Source organism: Larus michahellis, chromosome 3 (assembly GCF_964199755.1).
Source record: "Larus michahellis chromosome 3, bLarMic1.1, whole genome shotgun sequence".
Lineage (NCBI taxonomy): Eukaryota > Metazoa > Chordata > Aves > Charadriiformes > Laridae > Larus > Larus michahellis.
In genome coordinates, this window is record NC_133898.1 from 53,848,607 (window position 1) to 53,863,435 (window position 14,829).

Consider the following 14,829-nt stretch of genomic DNA (forward strand, 5'->3'; position numbering starts at 1 on the left):
GTCTTCTAGGATAAGCAGTTATGATGAAATAGACTTCATTCCAAAACTTCTTTTGAATTCAGCTGTATTTTATATCCTGAGCTACAACATTATGCTTCAGGCTGCTACAATATTATTGTCATCAAGGTCCCTTTCCTCCTTCTCTACTCTACACTAAGAAGGAAAGGCCTTCCAAAGGCAGCTGAGCTGGTGAGACTCTGCTGTCGAGTTGACGGTAAAAGATTATGGTAATCCACATTCCACAAGTACAAGTCGTCAGTACAGCGCAGAGCTCAGCTTTCTCCAAGAGGAGCATGGCACTTAAGTGCTAGCATATGGAAAAAGTGGGAAATCACCTCTTTACCCAATTTTTCCTCTTCTCCACCCCAGGGAGAAAGTGTCCTGGAACCACAAAGGATACCTCAGTCACTGGGCTGCAGCAGCTTTCACAAAATATGTCAGTAGTCTGCAGCAACTCCTCTGTCACATATTCACTTGGACAGATTTTGCTCCTTAGTACTCGCCACTTTGCCAAGCAGTGAGAACAGTGGTGTCCCCTCCCTGAAAATATGTTCTGCATGCACAGATATTGTTGTTTCCTCTTTCTGATAATACCTGCATGGTAAATCAATCTAAAGTAATCACAAAGTTTTAGAAATTCCTACCCTTCCAGAAATCTGCTGAATTACTGCATCTGCCTCAGTAGTATCATATGCAGTCAGGTGGGTAGTATTTTTTTCTGAAAATGATAGCAGCTTTGTTTATCATGGAAACAGGCCTATAACAAAAGAATAATGGGCACTTCTGCCTTTTATGAATTACTGCTATTTAAATTTCAGTGGGAAAGATGGCAATTGCATTTCTAAGCAATTATTTCTAAGCAAGGGACTACTCAGTTATTACAGGAGAATTTTAGTTTGCTGCACGTCAAATACAGCCTTGAAATTAACCGACTTCAATGTTTCTTCTATAATTCTCTCCCACATTTTCAATCTCTATTTTAGGATTAAATTGATAACATATATTGTCTCCAGAATACATACTTTGGGCTTTCTGTTTACAAAAGATTATATGTAATTTAAGGATGGCAATTCTGACTGTCATATTTAACCTTAACAATAGAATTTCCATCTAAAACATTTGACAGAGAACTGAAAAGTGGCCAAATTAAAAACATAACTCATCCACGTAAGTACCAATACACTATTTTGTTATAGGCAAGGAAGTTTCTCCTGGTTATGATTTCATAGAACAATGCACCACAAAGTACAAATTGAGAACTGACAATGGGAATTTTCAAGGCCTCATAAGGAATATTTACACCACAACAGCTCAAGTGCTGAATCTAACCTATCTGTTCATACATACATACCCCTGCTTCGATAAGAGGAACATTCAAGTTATCTAGGGTTAATTTTCCACTTTGTTTTCTTCTATTTTAAAGACAACTTGATTAAGCATTTTCTCTACATGGGTAATACAGTAATCAAATAAATCCTAATGATAACTTAGTACATAACGTACAGGGACAAGTTCTGCAAACACCTATCACTGAGAATGCAGTTTGTTGCTATTGACATGAGTAGTCCCATCAGAATCAAATCAGTCCCAAAATTAAATATTTCAATCAAAAAGTAATGCAGGAGAAAAAAGTTCCTTTTTACATGGCAACACATGGATATCAGAGCATCACCCAGGGACTGATTATAAATTTGTGTATTTGTTGTTAGTTCATCAGGCTGCTAAGCTTCAAACAATTTAAGCTCCATATGTGCCAGGCCTGGTAGGAGCTTCATCAGAATCAAGGACATTGGAAGCAGACGCAGAGATCCAGGTGTAGGACCAATGCACTTAGAACTCAGCGATGAGGGCAGAGAGCGCCCCTGCACTGCAGGGCCTGCTTTGTACACATGAACAAGGACCTCAATTCCCAAACAGTAGTCCATATGGTATTATTATCTACAGTCTAGCGAGTGGAACTGATTTTGATCTGAAGTAAAATTTTGTCTGTAAACGCACAGAAATATTCAAAATCCATTCTGTCCTAATTACAGGCAGTATTTTCAGAAATCTCTGAAATCACCCGAGTCCTTTTCTGGTACAGTCAAAAGCAGAAAAATTTCAGCTAAAGCAACACATTCTTTATTCAACTGTTCTAAAATAGTCAAGGTAACAAGCCTGAGAACTTCAGATTAAAAATTTTACAGCTGAGAAAACTCAGCAGCCTAGTAGCAGCTGCATTCAGCACAAAAGCTAAATCCAAATGATCAGTCATAACCTCTGCAGTTATTTGCACTCCTTCTAATGCTTCAGAACTCCCTGATGATCTAACATCAAACAAAAAACAAATGCTACAATTTGTGACACGTTTCTCAAAAATCAAACGCAATCTTTCAATGTTACTAACACTTAATGATGACATTGTTGATGTTACATGTTTAAAATGTGCGTACAGTGAAGCCTTACTTTGCAGTGCTTCATTTTGCAGCTGTATCTCTTGGACTGCTGTCAAAACTTGGTAAAGATAAGTCTTGCTTTGACGCTGAAAGTCTTTTGAAAGCTCAAGAGCAAATGAACGGAGGCTCTTCAGGTCTTGCTTAAGTCTCTTCTCAGCAAGAAGAAAAAATCCATTATAAAGACACAAAACAGCAGTTAAGGAAGCATCAATATAACCACAACGCAAATAATTACGGTGAGATATCATAGTCAGGAAGATCCCTCTGTTTGGTGAAAGGAAGTCTTTGGGAGCACATCTTTCATCATGTTTAGAGAAGGATCCTGCAAGATATTTAGCAATGTCATTTCCTAAAGACTTCAGCAAGACTTTGTGGATCCTTACCGTCTTATGGTACATACTTCAATTATGTGACATTTTATTTTTCCAACTGTGGTACTGACCTTGAATTAATTGACTAGTTTCAATGATAAAACAGTAAACTAAACTAAAGAGAGAAAAATCACTGCACTTCTCACTCTCAAAACCCACAGAATATAACTGGGAAGAAATGTTTATTTATTTTTTTTGTTACAGGTATAGGATTACCATCAATCTAGACTCCTATTTGGAGAGCTTTGCTCTCTCCTAACTTTCATTGATCTCTGATAGTAAACCATCTTAATCCACTGGTATTGCATCACAAACTGTTCTGCCATTCTAGTTAACCTAAAATGTAAGACACCACTGCAAAATTTACCAAGCAGAATCACTGTAATTAGAACAGAATAATTCCGTTGGAAGGGACCTACAACCATCATCTAGTCCAACCATGCTACAAATTAAGCTACATCCTTCTGCCTGTTAAGAATCAGATTTCTTTCCTGAGATACTTTTCAGTCATTTTATGCAGGCATTCAGTGCTGCCCTGAGCAAAGCTGACATTTGTTAAGTGTCCCTAAAAGGACAAACTTTTTAGCATGCCTGTCGCAACAGGACAAGGGGTAATGGTTTTAAACTAAAAGAGGGTGGATTCAGACTAGGTATAAGGAAAAAATTTTTTACAATGAGAGTGGTGAAACACTGGCACATGTTGCCCAGAGAGGTGGTAGATGCCCCATCCCTGGAAACATTCAAGGTCAGGTTGGATGGGGCTCTGAGCAACCTGATCGGGTGATTGGACTTGAGGACCTTTAAAGGTCCCTTACAACCCAAATTATTCTATGATTCTATGGAGTAATTTAAGGAATAAGTACTTTTTTTTTTTAGAGGATGCCTGTGTGATAGTCAAATCAGGGATTGCAAGGTTTTGATTACAAAAATATTTAACTCAGGTATTGATAGCAGCCTATACATAATATCCTGGAGCTCAGAAGCAGCCACTTTTACCAGTTTCTCTGGTGACTTTGCAGCCTATTGCAGCAAAACCACTATAACTTTTAAGCTAACTCGAGCATTGCTACACTTCCCTGTAAGCACTGCTGTGAATCTAATAAAGCCATTGATCAAGTTCATATGTGACCATTTTCTGGGTTTTACTATATTTGATAACATATAAATGTTTAGGGCATGAATTATGCCTGCATTATCACTAAAGGTCTTTACCTTTATTGATCCACGGAGCTGGGTTACAACAGAACTCCTCTGCAATTTCTGCTGCTGGCCATGAGCAGAGTAGAGCTGCAATACTTCATTAGTGCTTCTTCTAGCAAACCCTTGATACTGTTTAAAAAAAAAAAAAAAACTCACCTAAAAAAATCACTTTAAAGCGCTGATGTTTTCTGTTGCATCCTGTCCCCTTCATCCCTGTAAACATTTGTAACTCAACTATCTGATTACACGTGATGTTGTAAATACATAATTTCTTTGCTTTTATCTCCTTCTGAGTCACGTGAAGGATCATCTCGAGGTAACTGGCTAACATCACAATATTCTACTTCCTTAGGGTGGTAAACCTCAGCATCAGATTACTACAATGCTTTTGCAGTACCTAACACCCCTTACTTACGCTTCAGGTGGATCTAAATGGTTAAAATTTGCCTTCAGTTAGGGAAAAGGGCTGGTTAAGTGTCCTCCTACAGCTACATTTAATGTAGAAAGCTCTCTGAAAGGACACGAAACAGAACGAGGACACACATACGCGTGTTAACTGCTAAACTCCTGAAGGAGCTGGTAATACATAGCCCCCAACTTAATGTTCACTGCTCTACCTTCCTGCCAACACCGACTCCATTACATTCAGATCTGCAATAGTGCAAAACCGTACCTATAAAGCACTAAGCTAGGTCTTCAGAGATCAAAGCAATCAAAGCAATTTTTAAAGGATGTGGAGAAGAATGCTTTCTAATAATCTAAAATTACCTATTATGCAAAAGCAATTTTTATGGCCAATTTTTTTAGAGATGTTGAAATCAAAAGGAAAATAGAAATAGTGCAACTTTAAATATTTACAGGCAAGAACACAAAAGAGACATCCTTGTAGAATACATGTGACATTCTGCAATATAACAGAATCTGTATTATATTAAAAACTGCTTTTTAATCATTTACGGACAGTCTTGGTGCGTACAATGAGCTGCAACTTCTCCACCTACTTTCCCTTGCAACCTGTTGACATCTATCATTCCTTAACCGGTACTAATAGCCTCTTTCCTTATTTTTGAAATGCACTTGTCTCTAGCACAGGCTTAGTTCCTACCTTATTCAGGCCATAAATTATGTGGCTGCAGTTCCCTGGTATTTAAACTAACAAAGCACAGAAGAGTACAAAAACACGAAAGAGCTAAATCTACTCACATAAAGGGTTTGATTTAATTCCAATCATCTGATAACGATAGGTAAAAAGGAAACATTTAATTGCAGTTTAACTACAAATGATATTGCGAGAACACCACCACAATGTCCTGGAGCTGTCAGAATAAAAAAAGATTATATTTCCCAAGAAAAGTATTTCACTTGATCTAAACCAACCTTTTCACGTGAAGCCTTTGTGAAAGCTTTTTCACCTTCACAAAGCATGCATCTTCTATTTACAAATGTAACCTGAGGTCCTGCACAGCTACAACACCTTAACGCTAATATAAAAAGTTCTTACATGGAAAAGAAATAGCAGGAAGAGATCATTTTAAAAGAACTCTCATGTTTTTGTTATAGGCTTTAAGTTCCCAGAAATTGAGACTGATGCTATGTGTTCTTTTACTGTGAGGATTTTCAAGACTCATGTTTCTCAGATGCAATATTTACAAACATCCTTGACAAAAATGCATACAAGTAGATCACCAGAATTAGTATCGCTAATCACATGTGAAAAGTTAAGCATATATACAAGCAATTGCAGTACTCAAGCCTTATCGTTAAATAAGCTTAAACTGATTAAAACCTACTTTTAACATCTAGTACGTTTTCCACCGTCTGTACAGGTTCCCCCCGACTCCCCCATTTTTCTCAACATGGACAGCAAAAGTGGAATTGTCAATTCGACTTTCATTGCAGTCAACCTCTCATTGCTTCCACTATCAAGTTTATCTGTATTGCAAATGCTGCCTTGGTTTTGAGGTTTTCTCCGTCATAATAGTTCTAGCATTCATCAGAATTTTTTGTATGCCAGAACTTGCAAATTTGTGCTCATGCATGAGAAGCAAAAACTGACTATAAAACTTTTTATAGTCAGCTTTATTATAAACAGAAGTGAAACTGAGATACTTAATAGTCTTCTCCAAAGTGAAATCTCAGTTCTGCAATTGGATCCATTCTGGCAGACTTGGCTTTATGTGTGGAAGACAGCAGGATCAGGACCTCAAGGACTACAAACAAAGGGGCGTGCAGGTAGACAAGCACATTTCCAAGTAGGCAAAAGCAAGTCTACAGAAAAAGAATCTGACTTCCTATGTTCAAGAACAACCCTTACAATATGCTGCTAGGATAATAATACACTGGGCTGCAAAAAAAACAGTGGCAGTGCTGATATTCACAATTGTCTTAAGGATATAAGCAAGGGAAGGTATATAACAAGAGATAACATTTTTATTAGACTGATGAAACCTAGAGACAAATATTTACATTGCAAATCCTAATTCATGGCTATCCTCATAAGTTTGTCTCCAAAGCTTGCTCGCTCACTCCAGCCAAAATGAATCCAATTCGCTTTTACAAGTTAAGAACGAGACCTCTGTTAACCCTGGTCACTGTGACAACCTGTTAAAGCTCAATCATTCAAGCAGCTCCGCCAGCAGATCTGAAGGGTCAGTGACTGATAGCTGAGGGCAGTAGCTTTTTTCACCAGCATAGCTGGTGAAATATTGGGAGATGTGGTGCAACATTATACAACCTTGAATTAATCTAATGAAAATTAGTATTCTTTTTAATAGAGACTCTTCAATTAAGGTAAAACTATTTCATGTTAGTTTAGCTCACCTTTTCAGATTGCTGGGGCAAATTAACCAAGGAGAAGCAAAAGTCTTTTAAGTGTAATTAAATAACCATCTGAATAGAAACATCAGTGCAAGGTTAATTGCAAAGTATTTCCACAAATCATTTGACATTGTTTCTGACTGATGGTGGTAACACTGCCACGCTCCTCAGGCAGCTGTAGGTGCTTGTATCTTCCAGCACATTTTGCAATAAAATGAAACAGTGCTGTATTTGGAAAACAAGGCTTCGTTATCTAATACTCAGATAATTACTTCCTACATCTGATGCACTTTACTGACTAAAATAATTTCTTTCATGTGTTTGTGAGAGTTAAAAAAAAAAACCACCACCAAAACAGCTCAAATACTTAAAACTTTTGGTAATTATTATAAAGCAGAACAAAAACAATAGAAACATTTTCTCGGAATGAATTACAGTATTCTTCTTTATACCTAGCAAAACTCATTTCAGATGTACCATCTGCTTCTAGTCAGGCTTTTAAAAATGTTAAACCCACTTTTATCAACAGGTGTTAACAAACCCACAGGGAGGGCAAATGGCTTTCCTGAGGTCACCCAACCATTTAATGTTTCAGCCCTCATTAAAAACTCTTGGCCAACAGTCTCTATCACAACTAATACTCACAGCCAGCTCTAGTCTAGTGGTGTAGATCAACATTCACAATTCTGTGATTTTCTGAAACCTTACCTTTGAAGACCCCAAACAGTATCACAGGCTGCTTCTTGTTTCGATAATGGTCTAGGAACAACATATCCTTCTGTAGAAGGATATAAGGAAATGATGGCATCCGGTTGTTGCTATATGCTCTGTGACTGGCCTCTGCAACAGTACCTTGCTTTTTCTAGACAAGTTCAACACTAGTGCTATGAAGACATGCCACAGTGCACCTTTGGTATGTTCACTCAAAATGAAATGTCTTTCCTGCGCTCTATGAATAGTGCTTATTAAAGGATCATCCTGATTATGCCTAAAAAGTATTCCTTCAAAATCTCCCCTTACCTTCTAGGCAAACATTTTCCCTGCAAGCAGAATGCAATATTCCATATTTAATGTTCACAGAGTTGTTCCCTCAGTTCACTTTTGCAGATTTAAAACAATAGCAATTATTTAAATGTACGTCAGTTTCTAGTTACTTAATCAGTCTATCGCTATTGCTGATAAAACAAACAAAAAAAAGAAACATTGAGCCTTAATCCCTTCAATAGGTTTCCCCAACAGGTAAAGAGTGCAAAACTTGAAAATAAGAAGGCAGATTTCAGTGTCTTTTTCTCTATTTTCCTAAGAATTCTTTTTGGAAAAACAAACAATAGTTACCTCTGCAAGCTTTAGATGAAGAGCAGCATTTTCAGTTTCCAGGACAACTATTCTTTCTTCTTTGGTCTAAGGAAAAAACCCACCCAAAATCAGAAAAGTAAAAATTAAATGGGTCTGATGAACGTTATTTCATTATAATAATTTTATTACATTCCTCTGTTTCTCTGCCTTCCAAAATCAAAGGGCTACCTACCTCCAGTAGGTACAGCATTTGTACCTACTGCACAGACTGTACCTACAGCACAGACAAATACCTCAGCACAGTATTTGTCTACAAGCACATAAAAATTAGGATAAACTCTTAATATTCCATGATTACCTATAGTTTCTGTCACTTTGCCTGCTTATGTGGAAATGCACATGCTCAAAATTTTAACTGCTTTTGCTTTATAAAACCATATCCTGATATTTTCCAGGTTGTTAGAGAAGTGCTAGTTTATTTATTTATAAATAACCACGTGAATTTCCATTTCCAAGGCTGCACTGTTAGAGATCGTCAATGGCGTCGCAGAAAGACCATTCCTCTGCAGGGATGCTGCCTTCCCAAACAGCCGGTCGCTCATCCTGCCCTGTGGCGGGGCTGGGGAGACCCATCAGAGCTCAGACACCCCATTTCTAAACCAGTCCCTGGCAAAAGCAGCCTCTCCCGGACATCGGATCTGCCTGCCAAGTCACACAGTTCGGGTTGGAAGGGACCTTAAAGATCATGTAGTTCCAAGCCCCCTGCCATGGGCAGGGACACCTCCCACTAGACCAGGCTGCTCAAAGCCCCATCCAGCCTGGCCTTGAACACTTCCAGGGATGGAGCAGCCACAACTCCTCCTGGAACTCCATCCACAACTGGAACAGGACAACCTGTTCCAGTGTCTCACCACCCTCACAGTAAAGAATTTCTTCCTAATATCTAATCTAGAACTACCCTCTTCCAGTTTAAAACCGTTACCCCGTGTCCTATCATTACACTCCCTGATAAAGAGTCCCTCCCCATCTCTCCTGTAGGCCCCCTTTAGGTACGGACAGGGTGCTGTATTTAGGATTCTCCCCTTAATTTTAAGCCTAGAAATATACTTTTGACAGCAAGGGGCAGAAGAGGGGCGGGCGGGGCGGAGCGGGGCGGGCCGTACCTCCGGGCCGAGGCGCTGCCCGTCGCCAGGGCGGCCGGTCCGGTCCGGCTCCCTCCCCGCCGCCCGCCCCTCACCTCCCCTCCCCTCCCCTCCCTCCCCGCCGCGGCGGCGCGGGGCTCACTCGCAACCGCCGCTCCAGCTGCCGGAGGCGCTGCGCCCACACGGAGCCTGGGTCGATGCCGCTCGGCGGCCGCATGGTCCTCCCCACTGTCGCGGCGGGGCAGAGCGGGGCCTGGCGCGGACCCCCACCACCACCCGCGGAGCTGGTAACGGGCCCGCCGGCGGCAGCGGGCGCGCCTCTGAGTGGCAGGGACGCCCACCAATCCGCTGGCAGGGAGGGGGGACGGGGCGGGGCCCCGGCGAGGAGCCGTTAACGGTCGTGCTGAGATCGGTCACCTCAGAGGCCGAGGCCAAGGATTAGGCTGGGGAGCGCAGGGAGCGAGGGGAGGCCTGGAGCTCCCACACGGCTGGGGTGAGGCTGGGGGAAAGATGTCTCCTCAGAGCACCGGGGTCAGGAGCACAGGCCCCGCCTTCAGGTTCAGCGACCACAACGACGGGTGAGGGGCAGGACAGCGGTCCTGTGTCAGCTACAGGATTTCTGCCCCAAGCAGTTGGTCTAAGGCTTGCAAAGGCCACAAAGAGGATTAAGGGATAGGAACATCTGTTATACAGAGCGTGCAGGGGGCTGCTCAGCACCGAGGAAAGAAGGCGGGGGAAGATCAGAGCAATATGTATAAAGAAGGCAGAACCAGACTCCACCATGGTGCCCAGGTGACAGGACAAGAGGCAATAGGCACAAATTGAGACACATGAAGCTCCTTCTAAACCTGGAAATTTATTTATTCTTTTTTAGTGCGAGGGTAGTCAAACGTTGGCACAGGTTGCCTAGAGCAGCTGTGGAGTCTCCATCCTTGGAGATAACTCAAAACCCAACTAGACACAGCCCTGGGCAACTGGCTGTAGTTGACCTTGCTTTGACCCTGGGCTAGATGACACGCAGAGGCCCCTTCCAACTGCAACCATTAGTAACTCTGCGAACACAAAGTCAGTGTCTAGGGCTAGTCTTAGGAGATGGGCAAAGCCTGCAAGGCCAACTGGTGTGAGAGTCCTAAGAGGCTGCCCAAGAACCCCCAACGTTATGGAAGGGGGTCTCATACTAAGGTTTCCGAGGCCAGTACGTTACGTACATTAGTAATACTACTTGGTGCTCTACTCTATTGCACTGCAAGATTAACCTTATCTTTAAGGCAGTCTGAAGACTATTTGGCTACTAAATGTGAAAGTATGCCAGATACAAACATGTCATTTTTTTGGAAGTGGAGAATAACACTATTTTTGCACTACAGTTGTTTTTTTTTGTTTGGGTTTTTTTTTTTTTTTTGAGAAACTGAAGCCAACATCATAATTACAGAGGAATCCGGTTCTGCAAAACAGCAGTCTCAAGTTACTGTCTACTGAACATGGAGAATGTGCTCTCATACGGGCAGTAGAAAAATCCAAAGGCATGCTGGAGTGAATCTCCCCATCTCTTGGCATAAAAGGGATAGCAATCCTTCACAGAGGAACCCAGATAGAGCCCCTCTCTCACAGACCAACTGTGTTCCCTGATACTGCAACTTCCTCCTGTAAACTCAAGCCTCGGTTTAAAAAAAAAAAAATCAACAAAAAAACCCCAAACGGACTGGAAGCCCCTGAGCAGTTCGTCCTTGCAACTAGTTCTGCATTGGTGGAAAAATGAAAACTGACAAATGGATTTAGGTCAAACAAAGAGTTCCAAAGTACTGCAATACTGAGGATGTCAAGAGATGTTGGCACTAAGTAAAGCAGACAGGATTTTATCAGCAGCAGCTATTTTAGGGAGAATATTTTAGTACCTTGGGGGTGTTTGACTCAATTCTTGACACTGAGCTGCGATTTTTATGTAATGATTATCCTGCAGCAGCGATCAAGTCAGAACAATGTTATTTTCCAACATAACTCATCTTCATCTCGGAAGGACAATCTCTGAAGCGTAATAGTTGTTCTAATCCACTCTGGTGTGACCCCACCTGGGGTACTGTGTCCAGCTCTGGAGCCCTCAGTGCAGGAAAGACATGGACCTGTTGGAGCAGGTCCAGAGGAGGGCCACAAAAACAATCAGAAGGCTGGAGCACCTCTCCTGTGAAAACAGGCTGAGAGAGCTGGGGTTGTTCAGCCTGGAGAAGAGAAGGCTCCAGGGAGACCTTATTGTGGCCTTTCAGTGCTTAAAGGGGGCTTACAGGAAAGATGGGGACAAACGTTTTTGCAGAGCCTGTCGTAACAGGACAAGGGGTAATGGCTTTAAACTAAAAGAGGGTAGATTCAGACTAGATATAAGGAAGAAATGTTTTACAACGAGGGTGGTGAAACACTGGCACAGGTTGCCCAGAGAGGTGGTAGGTGCCCCATCCCTGGAAACATTCAAGGTCAGGTTGGATGGGGCTCTGAGCAACCTGATCTAGTTGAAGATGTCCCTGCTCATTGCAGGGGGGTTGGACTAGATCCCTTCCAACCGAAACTATTCTATGAATGCCATATGGGCCATATAGGACTTCCCTTAGCCCAAGCCCCTACTGTGAGTTTTACTATGAATGAGATTAAGAATCTGGTTTCTGTAGGCTGTAACAGAGAAGACTTAATGTACTATCACCCTGACTTTGAACTAGTAACCTAAAACTGAGCATCCCTGGACTACTTTTATTTATTCATTTCTCTATGCGCACCTGAAAGTTGGATAGTGCTGAAAACTCAGTCCCATCTGTATCCAAAAAAAAAGAGTCACAATATGATCCATGACTCACCATAACAGCAGCAATTCTCTTTTGGGATCTTCCTTCCGCTTCCAAAGATCAGGAGAAGTTCCTTGATGGGCAGGCAACAAAACAGTCTATCAGTTCAATCAGGGCAAGAAACAAATATAAAATCCAACTATCTTCTAGAAATGCTGCAAGGCTGTATTCCAGCACACCTTTCTACACTGATTCTCTGGTTTAAAGAATCTCATTTTTTCCCCAAGACTACTACCAACTTGATCCTGTCTTCTCCCTGCAAATGCAGAGCCCTGCCTTATTACTGATCTTTCTAGGGAACAGATCCTTCTGAGGGCCAGAAATTTAATGAAATTGCCTAAATCCACATTTTCCTCTATTAATTTTAGCATCAGTGAAAAACCGTGGTGGATTATAAATCATAAGATGCTACTAAGTAAGCATCGTCTTTAAAAATTCTGATGCATTTCACATGACCCCAGTAGTGGAACCAACAAGACTAATGAGGTCCCAGCTTCAGCGTTCTGATATGAATCATCCATTACAGCATTCCCAAATGCAGTTAACAGGAAACAAAATGGGTAAGAAAAGCACTTGGGGAAAAAAACCAAGAGAAAAGTTTGCTATCCCTCTTGTGCCAAACACGGAGAGATTCACTGCTGTACTTTGCATTTTCTGTTGGCCATATGAAGGCGCATTCGCCACGCTGCAGACAGTAACCTGAGACGGCTGTATTGCACGTGGCCTCTCATTGGAACCTCCCAAGCCACTATTCATTAAAGCTGTAAATATTTCCACATTTTTAGCAAGACATTTGCTTTAGTAACTGTAGGTCAGTTCTGAACTTGTCACTAAGAATAAAGGGAGGTCCTCCGAGCAGGTGTGTGGCACTTTGGTCTCCTTAGGGAGTTTATCTGCCATTACGGCTGGGACAGAAGTCAGCTGACTCCAAATGTTTAATCTGTGAGGCTTTGCCTTCTGGGCCACCCAGCCACCGACTGACCATTTGAGACGGCAGTATCAGTTGGCAACACTGGAGAAAGAGCCAATTTTTTCCCCATTCTTATTATTAAATGCATGAGTTACTACGTATGTTTTAAGACTATCCTTGTTGAAGCTAACTTTTTATCATCGTTATTTTTGTTACGATTTCTCATGTTACCTAATTGAATTAGGAGGTAAAGAACGGTCTTGTTTATTCTGCTGCTTGTGTAGTCACCTACAAACAGCAATCTGTAGGATCACATATATAGTTTATTTCGGTAAACAGGATATATACTATAGACTTTGACAATTTCTTAATTTCCCTACCTCTTACTCAATTACAAGTACAAACAGTACATAAAAGCAGCTGAAAAGCAGTGTAAGTGAATGATAGGACCTGAACTGTGCAAGGCATAGCTCAAAACTTGTTTTCCCACTGGAAATGCATTACAACTGTTGCATATGACAAACTGCAACCCCTGTTCTATTTTAGTCTGGAAATAAATGTTTCTATGACACAGTTCACAGCTGCAACAACTGTAGTCTCATCAAATAAATCACTTTTTGCTTGTACTGGTTCTTTGCTCATGATTAGACTGGGGGACTACCATACAGAAGGGCAACGGATTGTTTCCTTTTTCTTCTAGACTACACATTCTATATTCAAAATTAAAAGTTCTCTTTCTTCAGGCTGTTCTCACAGTGAAAAACTACATACTCAAAACATGGATAAAAGCCTCCCCTCAGCCATGCCTGGAGGTCCTGGCAGTCATTGCCTTGCAACATACTACACAGCACTTCTGGCTTTCCGTGGTTCCTTTAGCTTCTTCCCTGCCTTTATACATCATACATCATATACATCACTCATACTGAAATCCAGAATGTCCTTATTAGTGATTTTGAAAATTCCATAGCGTAGACCCCACAACTCAAGAGACTAAGGTACTCACCTGGGAAGAGACACAGGTGGCTCTCAATCCCAGCTCCAGTGAACGTTCAGCTCCAGCAGAAGGCATCTACAGCACTTCACTGGGGCCTGGTTCCCTCCTTCACCCTCCCCAGGCAGAGCTTAAACTGTAGTTTCCCATCGAGAGTCCGGTCATCTAACCGTATCAATCCAACGATAAAAGAGGAGCACCACCATTCCCAAGTCCTTTAGCTCAACCTTCATTCAAAACTACACACTGAATTTGAGTCCACTGCCCTAAACTTCCAGGTCAGCCAAACTGATTTTTTCCAAAGATTTGTCAAAAAGTTATCCTGTCTTTGTGTTCAAAATAAAGAGATCAAATGACTTTTTAACCTCAGCAATGAGAACGGAAACTCTGGTTATAATACTGTTTACTTTTCCAAAAGGAGCTGCATTCCAGGTTCCTCTTTGCTGTTAGAAATACAACTTTGCACTGGAGGAGGATATAAATACAGTATGACAAGCCTGCGTAATTGACGCCACCAATACTTCCCATTTCATAAGTTGCTGGGTAAGCTGTAAAAACTTCCACTTCTTTCAAGTCAGTGCTGCAGATATTGAACAACATTAGGCCAAAAAATTCTCGACTCTGATCAATGAGAATCAGCCTCCTTTGTTGATTCTCCATGTAAAATTAATTTGAGGTTTCCATCTATTGATTATGAGATACACTGACTTTGCTTGTAAATGTATTTCAAAAGGACGGGTAAGGCAAAACATATTAACAAGAGCCCCTTTGGTTTATGATAGCACTGTTATGAATGCGGAATCACGTAACAGACAGTACAAAAAACATTTAATGCAAAG

General features: G+C 41.3%; 1 protein-coding gene across 3 annotated transcripts in view; it reads right to left on the reverse strand.

The window, feature by feature from the left end:
• KIF25 (kinesin family member 25) overlaps positions 1–9,584 on the reverse strand; it is a 44,875-nt gene extending 35,291 nt beyond the window's left edge. For 2 of the 3 annotated variants that reach the window (XM_074580215.1, XM_074580214.1), the window contains exons 1-4: positions 9,404–9,584; positions 8,159–8,224; positions 4,019–4,135; positions 2,446–2,584 (exon numbers count right to left, since the gene is read on the reverse strand). In XM_074580215.1, the coding sequence (XP_074436316.1) occupies positions 2,446–2,584; positions 4,019–4,135; positions 8,159–8,224; positions 9,404–9,478 (397 nt within the window). In that variant the 5' untranslated portion in view covers positions 9,479–9,584. Of the gene's footprint in view, positions 1–2,445; positions 2,585–4,018; positions 4,136–8,158; positions 8,225–9,282; positions 9,336–9,403 lie in introns of those variants that run through there. The other variant, XM_074580216.1, reaches the window with a different exon arrangement.
• Positions 9,585–14,829: the final 5,245 nt, after the last annotated feature.